Source organism: Nansenia antarctica (assembly GCF_963989245.1).
Source record: "Nansenia antarctica genome assembly, chromosome: 18".
NCBI lineage: Eukaryota > Metazoa > Chordata > Actinopteri > Argentiniformes > Microstomatidae > Nansenia > Nansenia antarctica.
Genome location: NC_137691.1, coordinates 12,278,708 through 12,288,707, shown reverse-complemented (window position 1 = coordinate 12,288,707; position 10,000 = coordinate 12,278,708). Strand labels below are relative to the sequence as shown.

Here is a 10,000-nt window from a genome sequence, read left to right as displayed (position 1 = left end):
CCTGAGAAAGCTTCGGGGTGATTTATTTTCTCATTATTATTATTTTTAAAAAGTATTCACCCATTGAGAATATCCGAGCATTCAAACCAAAACAAATAAGAAAATATGTGAACAAATATCAAGTTGAATTACTGTTGTATGTGTTTTATCCTCTGAACAACGGAACTGATTTCCGACTACTGTGTTTGCCGAATCTGGTGTGGACTTTTACCGCTCGAAAGCCAACTTGATGTAGGCTACTGTACTTGATCAACTGTAAATCAATGCGTGCGGGGTTAGGGATGTCCTCTGATATACTTTGCTTTGGAAACGTGTTTGATGGATGCAAACAAAAGTAGGACCATGAATATGAACTGAAACATTATAAAAATAAAAAGAAGCTGGCCCACCCTATTTTATACAGGCCCGCCCTAAAGTACATTTCTGCCTACGCTACTGACTGGACCTGCCACAGAAGTTACTTATTAATGTGTTGTGGATGATTATTGGATAGTTTCAATTAATGCAGTGGTTTTTCACAAGAGTGAGAATGGCACACACTGACACACACACACACACACACACACACACACACACACACACACACACACACACACACACAAACACATTTCCTCTGTGTACCACATGTACAAAAGAAGAGATTTGGTGAGGCTGCATTCACATTTTATGCACCCAAATTGTGGAATGCACTGCCAGTTTACATTAGGGATGCAACCTCAGCACATATGTTCAAGTCAAGACTAAAAACCCTTTCTTTTTAATATTGCCTTTAAATGACTAAATAATTAAATTATGATTATATAATGATTAAAGCACATTGAGCTGCAACGTTTGCAGGAAAAGTGCTATACAAATAAAAGTTATTATTATTATTATACACACACACACTCCATAGTTTTTGAATAAGCATTCAGTGGAGTGCCGTGACAGTGCTCTGTGGGCAAAACATCAATACCACGCTGTCTGGTAGCTGTGCACTGCAGCTCATGTGGTTTGGACCATTTGCACCTCAAAGTGCATAAATATGAAGCCAATCTGATTAGGAAAATTAAAACCAGAGAGATTTGGGCAAATCCAGGATGAACCAGGCCAACTGTAGAACAGACTTAGAGTAAACCCCTTACAGGTTAGCTAATGTGCCCTAAAATGTCTGACTGATGTCCAATTGAATACACATACCATCAATTTGATAATAGTGAGACAAACATTAAATACAGAACACATTTCTGGCACTATATAATGTAAATGTAAATATATGTTAAGTTGGTCCGTGACTACAGTCTAAGCATCTGAAAACATTAAAAACGTCAAAGCCCTTTTGTCTAAAATACTGCCACTGGGGGCATATAGTGATGACATACTATCTCATCAAAGGTTCCATGCTGACCCGGATAATCTGAAACTACAGATAAGAAGCGGTTAGCACTCTTTAAACAACTTGCACATTTGTCTTTCTCTTTCAGTCTCAAAATCTTGGTCCCATGAGGGAAAGGCATCAAATGAATTTCTATGGTAAGCCTTTCTTCAAAGCCACTGTAAGGGTTGTTAAGCCACGGTCCTCCCCAAGGCAGAGCGGCTCTGTGTTCACATTAACCGGAGCTTATGGCTTCATAATGAGGCACACGACCTTGCACAGGGACTTAACATGCAAAACCTCTTCTGTTTGTTATTATTATATGTGAATACTTACGCACGCAAGTTAATCTGTTTCACTGGTAGATGCCATTATCCCCCTATTCTAAAGTGGCGATTTCGAAGTGTGGGAGATTATTGGGAGAGATTTTCAGAAGAGGTCGGCTTTTTTCGTTGGCCAAAAGAGTTTTATTGACAATAATACACAAATAAACAAATAACAGTTGCTCAAATCTACTTCATCCCTCAGGCTTCCCTCCTCCTCTCCATCCCTCCTCTTCATCCCTCAGGTTGACCTCCTCCTCTTCATCCCTCTTCAGGTTTTGCGGGCTCGTTTTGACCGGGTGTGAGACGGCGCTGAGTCGTCCTCAGCGGAGCAGGAAAACCTCTTCCTACTCTTCGCGTTCTCCGTATTTCTGGGGGGAAAAAACAGAATTCTCAGAAGTGAGTCTGGGCCTTTGGTCTTTTATCAAACCTCAGATGAACGGATCACAAAGGCGATGATGATAAGAGACAAATCACATTATTAGGCAAAAGCACCTGCTCAACATTGGGCTCAAGCTAACACCATGTGACGGCCAGATAACTCCAAAGGGGGGGTCTGGCTTCTGGCAGGGGGCTTATTTCATAGAAATAACACAGTCAAACCAGGTGTGGTTTATCCCGGTCCTTCAGATCTCATCATAGACTTGTTTCCCTGATCACATCCACTTTTCCACAGATGGCTACTTTACTGCAGACACGCAACGTCTGTCAGCAGACAGGACTAGCCAAAGGGGAACTAATACGGCGGTAGTATCAACCACTGATGATGGCTTAACCAAGAGCTCAAGACTAAATGAGAATACAGTGTTTCCAGGGAGTTACGAGTGGAGGGTGTTAGTTACGCTGGGATGAGTTGATTGATACCAGAACCTGGCTTCAAAAAGTATTTGGAAAATCATTATCTGTGCTTGACTCTGTTTGCCTGATTGCAGTTGAATCAATGAAATAGTCCTTTAAGAGCTTAGCCTGCCTATTTGGCACACTTGGTACCGTCAGCACGGGCGGACTCGAGGGGGGGGGCAGGGGGGGCGACCGCCCCTCCTGGTGCCCCCACGGTTGAAAAACGTCTCGGTTAAGTGCCCTTTTGAGTGGCGAAAATGAGAGGACGTGCCCTATTGGTGCCCCTCCAATGGACTAAACTTGACCATGTGCCCCCACCGTTGAAAAACGTTGCACTAAAGTGCCCTTTTGAGTGGCAAAATGAGAGGATTTGCCCTATTGGCTGCCCTTCCAATGGTCTAAACTTGACCATGTGCACTGATGGGGTCCCATGTTGTGCAGTAGGTGCCCTTTTTTTCTTTTCGCCCCCCCTGCCCTTCAAACAGCCTGAGTCCGCCACTGACCGTCAGGGTTGGTGATGGTGGACTGGGTGCAGTGCAGCGCCCCCGGTGGTCAACGGCTGAAACTCTGCGACAAAACCCTATAACCTCTCTCTCTGCTCTTTCTGCTCTTTCTATTCACCCTTTCTCCCCTTTGGCCTCGTACGGTCCCAGGAGGTCGACTGTCTGACACAATAATGACCCTCTTAACATGCAGGACACACTTAAAACTGTGGTGTCGGAGTGTGTGCACATAACGAGTTCCCCTGTGTTTTTGGAACCTCAGCCTTGCGAGATGAAGGTCATAGTGCATAGTATCAACAGCTGTCAGGCCTGCAGGGTGCCCTCTCACCTAGCCCAGTGAACCCTATAGTGGTGACCTTCATCTCGCAACCCTATATGTGTGTGTGTGTGGGGGGGTGGGGGGGAGAAAGATTTACTGGACAAGGGGGACAAAGAAAAGAAATAGAATTACTGAAAAAGGTGGTGTGTGGATATCAGCCTAAGACATAGCCTCTTTCCAAATACACACTTGTCAAAAAACGGGCAAGGGGTGAATTAGAGTATACTCTAATATCGTGAAATCTTGATGACTCAACACAGATTTTTGTTGGCCCACCATCTCTTGCTCTGAACTCTTCCGCCTCTGTTCTGCTGCTCATCGACAGCGAAGCACAGAGAGTCATAATAGCGGTCACATGGACCCCCCCCCCGCCCCGCCCCAACACCCAAAAAACTAACAAACTTTAAAACATTTACTAACATCAAGGGTAAAGGATGTTTTTTTGGGGGTCGATCAAATCATGCCAAAATCATTTTCCACCGTTACCATTTCACATGGAATAACTCAACCAGACTGGATAAGTAGCCCCGTGACATGGGAGAATGAAGGGGGAGAGCAGAAAAGCATGCTCGTTCACCCTGCGGTCTCACTCTACATACTGGAGCCTCCGAGAGTCACACAGCCAATTATCCTGCAGAGCTCTTTCTGGCTGGCGTCCTCAAGCAGCCCGATGTGTCCCTCCAACGCAGTGGCTCCAGACACCACCAACTCCTCAGACTGCAGTAACCTCTAAAAGGAACGGTTAATATGCAGCTCAGAGCTCCATGTACCTGTTTCTCCCCGTCTCGCTCCCTCTCTCTCACTTACTTACTCTCTCTCCCTCTCTCACTTACTCTCTCTCCCTCTTTCTCCCTCTCTCACTTACTCTCTCTCTCTCTCTCTCCCCCTCGAGTAACTGTGTTAGGCTGACAGGAGAGGACACATGCCAGAGGGGAATCCAATTAATGGTTTATTTGAATTCTGCTGGTTTATCATATTTTACAAGCCGTCCTGTCCTCATCATTATGTTAAGTTTTTACTTTTTAAATAATTTTAAACAAACATTTGCCCACACACACACACACACACACACACACACACACACGTGCAAATGTGGCTCATTAAGACAATCAGTGGGGGGTCTAATGAATAAAGCAATCACTGTAGTGTTCAATTGCAAACCGCACCACATGTACCCTAAAACCATAGAGGATTGCCACAGATACTTAGCTCACAATCCATCAAAAGCCCTCCTGAAATCGAATCCGCTGTGCCTGTTAGAGCATCACACCACCCCAATTTCGTTGTGGAAAATGTGACGTCAATACAGATACACATACACCCACTCTAAAAGGACACATAAAAGTGAAAAGCTTTTCAATATACCAAGAAATGTGTAACTACAATGGCACCTTTGCCTTTAAGTGGATGCGGATAAAATTGTACAACTCCCAGAGGAGAGTTTCCCCAAAACTTGATGAAGGGCAAACAAAAAGTAGCTAAAGTATAAGTGTACTGATACCAAGCGGATGATTGTCTGCGCCACGCTGCCTTTCAGCAGTTGATTAGCAACCATACATGTATGTCTCAAGGAGCACTTGATGCTAATTAGCCTGTTGAAAGCAGGGCAGATTCATCAATTATTATATATATATATATATATATATATATATATATATATATATATATCATCGTCTGCTCAGTGGGGATTCTTTTGGTATAAATGATGTCTTCTCAAGAGCTCAATCAGCGCTCTGCTTGCTTCTTCCTGGTGTCAAGTGGTTCAGTGAGCGTGATTCCACCACTTAGCAAAATAAAATCAGTTTTAATAAGTGTGATGAGTGTTTATGAGGTGCTGTTTTTTTTTAATACGGTGTCATTTTGGGTGACTTGTAAACTTCTAACTTAGTTAGACCAACATAACTGACTGGAGGGGAAGGGAGCGGGGGGGGGGGGGGGGGGGGGCGGTTCACTCAAGTTGCTCCGATCCAACAGACACACCAGAAAAGAGCAGAGTAAACCGTTCTTCTAAAAGGTGACACACTTCCACACCACTCCCTTGGTTTCAAGGGTTCCCTATGAATCAGAGGGTGGGACAATAAGTAGCATTAGCAAACCCTCAAATATAGACACGGCAAAACCATCTCCATTTCTGGCCGTTCAACTAATTGATATACATCAGTAGAACTAGCATCCGACCGAGGCCTGCCCTACTGTACACCGACAGCACAGACACAGACAGACAGACAGACAGAGGACTAAAACAAGGGATACCAGCATTGACTATAGCTGATGTCTGGAAGCCTTCCGGAACCGTTAACTGGGACCGTGAACCAAAAAAACCTACTTGGAATTTCCTAGAAATCATCGGGGGACCTAGTCTCCACATACATAAATCAGGTTCTGCTCAAAACAGCCCCCTAAGAGACATGGGAAAGAAAATAAACTAACAAGATGTTCACAACAAATCTTGACTCCTTAACCAGGGCCCAGTGGGAGGCGGCGGTGGGACACAAGAGCTCAGCGTGAGGCTGATGGAGCTGGTTAAGCCTCCCAACTACTGTAGAAGGGGACAGCTCCGTGATTTAATCACCTCTCACATGAACCCTCAACCCAGGACAGGGGGATAGGGGGATGGGGACCGGGGGATTTGCGCTCGGACCCATTGCACGAGGCTCTCACGGGGAGAGAGAGGGAATGAGTGAGGCGGAGGTGAATGGGAGGAAAGGAGGGATGGAATTACTCTGGCCTGTTCTTCCTCCCGAGGAAATGCTCAGATAACATACCCTAACCCCCCCCCCTCTCCCCCACACACCCTACCACCACCCCCCCCCCCCCCCCCCCCCCCCCGGCCTTTACACCCCTGTACACCCCACATGTGGAACCACTTATGGCTTCACATGAAGGGCTTTCTACAACTGTTTACATTATAGACATGTCCCCCCCCGCCCCCTCCAGTCAATGACAATGGCATGAGCCTCTCCAGTCTAATAATGGACTAAGAGGCAAAAAACAAAATTCCAACGCTGGAATTTGGGTCACAAATCCACACGTGTAGCCACTTGGAGGAACGGCCTTGTCAAACTTGAAGTTTTATTACTGGGCTACTAACCTTAGAATTTCACAATATTATTGGCTCAGATCTGATACATTCCACCCCCCCTCCTGCCCGGTTGGCTACAGAGTCGTTTTCCTGTAAACCTGTGTCGCTGACAGCTCTTGAACACTCCCCCATCAACACATCATCAAGAGCCCCTTCTCCCCCTGTGTTAAAATGTAATTGTTAAAAGCTCCTTAAGGATTTGGAACCAGTTTAAACGTCAACTTTGGCTCGCAGCCCTTTCTACCTCTGCTCCACTAGTTGCAAATCACGCTTTCCCTCCCTCTATATCAGCTGGCGCACTTTCCAACCTTGGACTTAAGGATGGATTTAAGGATTTATATGTTGATGCTAATATTTGCATCTTTTCAACAGATCTCAGAATTGTTCTATATTCCTAATTCCTAATAAACAAATTCTCAGCTTTGTTTGTGGTAAAATGCCCAGTTCCCTGACGACACGCCTCTAGATGCTTTTCTCCCTCAGCTCCCTGTGATGAAAGGGTTGATTTCATAGATTTACAGTCAGATCCAAACCTTATCTTCAACCTCTCTGAATCCGGTGAACTCTTCTTTTCAACAGATCTCAGAATTGTTCTATATTCCTAATTCCTAATAAACAAATTCTCAGCTTTGTTTGTGGTAAAATGCCCAGTTCCCTGACCTGCCTGACGACACGCCTCTAGATGCTTTTCTCCCTCAGCTCCCTGTGATGAAAGGGTTGATTTCATAGATTTACAGTCAGATCCAAACCTTATCTTCAACCTCTCTGAATCCGGTGAACTCTTTGGGAGGTTTGCGGGAGGGGATCTCTGAGGAACTTTGGGGGGATATTCTCAAACGAGTGCATACCTTCATCTGCCTGCACCAGACACGGGTTGATACAATGTTACGTTGTTCACCGCACTCATTGGACCAAAGTTAGGCTTTCCAAAATGTATGACAGTATTGACCCCTTGTGTAAGAAATGTCATCAAACACCTGCAAACCATGTACATGTGTTTTGGTCGTGAAAATCTCTGAGCAATTATTAGACTAAGATTTTCAAAACTCTGTCAGAGGTAACTGGGACACTTAATGACAATCACAAACCTAATGTCATTACTGCTTTGTTCAGCATCCCTCAGTTGCCTTTGCCAAGGCCCCAAGCGGATCTGACAGATTTTCTAACATTATTGGCTAGACGTCTAATACTAACACTCCTCCTCACACTCTGTTGATAAAAGAAATGTTCAATAATTTACAGCTTGGAAAAAAAACTGATATACACCGAAAGGCTCATCCAAGAAATCTGAAAAGATGTGGGGGCCTTTCTTAGCCTCCGCAAAGACATTTTACCTTCCCATTTATCCCCAAATAAGACTATTTTATTTTGTTGACTTCCTTTTAGGGTTAGGGTTATTATCTATTTATTTTATTCGGACCACGGTGAGGATATTACGTTTACTGTATCATGTGAAATATGACCAAGCGATATGTCCATGTTGTTTGTCTTGTAGTCGTTTTGTTTTTTATGCTGCTGCTGTCGTTGTTGTTTTTTCTGTAATATGGCACTGTCATTCACAAGTGTTATACACAGTTATGTGTCATTTTGTGTATAACAATGCAATGGAAAGTTTACCCGAATTCCATTTTCATATGTATTTCTGGTCGATCCATGATGCATACAGTCTCAAACTATCATCAATTCACATGCAAGGGCATCTTAGCTATCGAAACGCAAGGTGTGCATTTACTTCTTAGAAAAGTCTCCAAATCGTTTAAATACGTCAAAATACTTTCCCCCCACTTTAAACCTGCTCTACCATGCCCGTAATGCGCAGAGAGCAGCATGCGCTAGCTCTTGGCTGTTCAACATGATAAGGATCTTGTGTGAGACAGGGGCATCCTGGGAGTTGTAGGATCTGATTCAAACAGACAATATGGAGCTTCAGGACTGATCAGGGCATTCACAGCCATCTTGACCCAGAGATCGCTTTGAAACACATTATTAAAAAAATATACAATACCAGTCAAAAGTTTCATTTCATTCAATGAGAAAGTGTGTCCAAACTTTTGACTGGTACTGTATATATATATAAAATATATTTCTACTATTGACTAAAAAGAAAACAACAACAACAGCGGATTACACAGTCAAATTCAGCTTTAACTGTGGCCGTAGACGATTTGCGCGTGAGAATCGGGGCCTCCTCTCACGCGCAGTATGATACCACCTCGACCCGCTGTGTAGCACTAACAACTACCATCTGTGCCGCGGGCTTTTATGACAGAAGAGAGACATGGCCTTGTTGTTGCGCATTCGGTGGGAAAAAGAAGCTGCCCGAAATCTCCCTTTTTTTCTTTTTTTTCCCCCTTTTCACATATTACAATAAAAGCTTGGCTTCCTGCTCGTAAGCTGACAAGCCGCTCCAGGCTGCAGCCCTCCTGGGTTATGAATGGCTAGGTAGAGCAGAGATATGGGCCCCGCATTAAACCTCACCCAGAGGAGGGAGAGAGATGAGGGAGGGATGACATCAGGACAGTAACACCGGCAGCCATAGACATCCCTAAAAAGGTCGTTCAGGACAGAGATGAACAGCAGAGACCTTGATTATTCACCGACACCATGACAAGAGATAAAACACACAGTCAAACCAGGTCGTATGGCTTCTAATTCATGTTGGATGTTCCCCCATCGCCTCTCCGTAAAAGGTTAGTGTAATGTGAAATGACCTTTTGAGTTGTCGTCACCCTTTGTGAGGGTTTAGGGAACAGCAGCACGATCGCTTCGATTTCGGTTTCAACGTTTCTTTAGACCAACGATGCCTTTTTATTTTATTTTTTTAAGTAACGCTGTCTGTTGCTCATCCGAAGGATTAGCAGGATGGAGTATATTGTCTGCGAAATCGCCCCTGGGACAAACTCCAGTGCTTCTCACAGTGGAAAGAAAGGCAAAGGGAAAGGCAAAATCGCTGGTTTAGACAGATACAGCGGGGGGGGGGGGGGGGGTTGAGGGCGACCACAGTTCTTGGAAACTCCTCTGTGTAATGTCTGCGGAATAAAATAGCAAATTGGTTTTGTGGCCACCAACCTGTGTGTTACGTAAAGACAGACACGATCCAGGCCATGGGGTTATGGGGTTATCAGATCCCCTGTCAGGTGACAGATGTGACAGGCGGGGAGGGGAGGGGAGGGGGCGGGGAGGGGGAGGGGGCGGGGGAGGGGGGGCGGGCAGCCATGACCTGCTGCTGTAGATCCAGCTGTGGCCTCCTGATGAAGACAGGGCTGCACCTATAGATAACACCCAGTCTGGGCTTCAAACACACGGCCTGTGGGGGTCCTGCTGAAGTGAAAGTGGAGGCAGCGCTGGAATGTGTGTGTGTGTGTGTGTGTTTGCACACGTGTTTAAAGTATGTGCATGTGGTACATGCATGCCTTTGTGCATAGGTCTGTATGTGTGTGTGTGTGTGTGTGTGTGTGTGTGTACTAGGGTTGACATTTCTTTTAAATACTGTCATAAAACCTTAAAATACAAATCTGAAGCCTGACACCCCCCCCCCCCCCCCCCCCCCCACCCCCACAGCGTTCTATAACGACATCT

At 45.1% G+C, this 10,000-nt stretch overlaps 1 protein-coding gene across 1 annotated transcript in view; it reads right to left on the bottom strand.

Moving 5' to 3' along the window:
• Positions 1 to 1,912: 1,912 nt before the first annotated feature.
• rad18 (RAD18 E3 ubiquitin protein ligase) overlaps positions 1,913 to 10,000 on the bottom strand; it is a 47,207-nt gene continuing 39,119 nt past the window's right edge. The window contains exon 13 of the mRNA XM_080547916.1: positions 1,913 to 2,048. Within this exon, the coding sequence (XP_080404042.1) occupies positions 1,949 to 2,048 (100 nt within the window). The 3' untranslated portion in view covers positions 1,913 to 1,948. The remainder of the gene's footprint in view (positions 2,049 to 10,000) is intronic.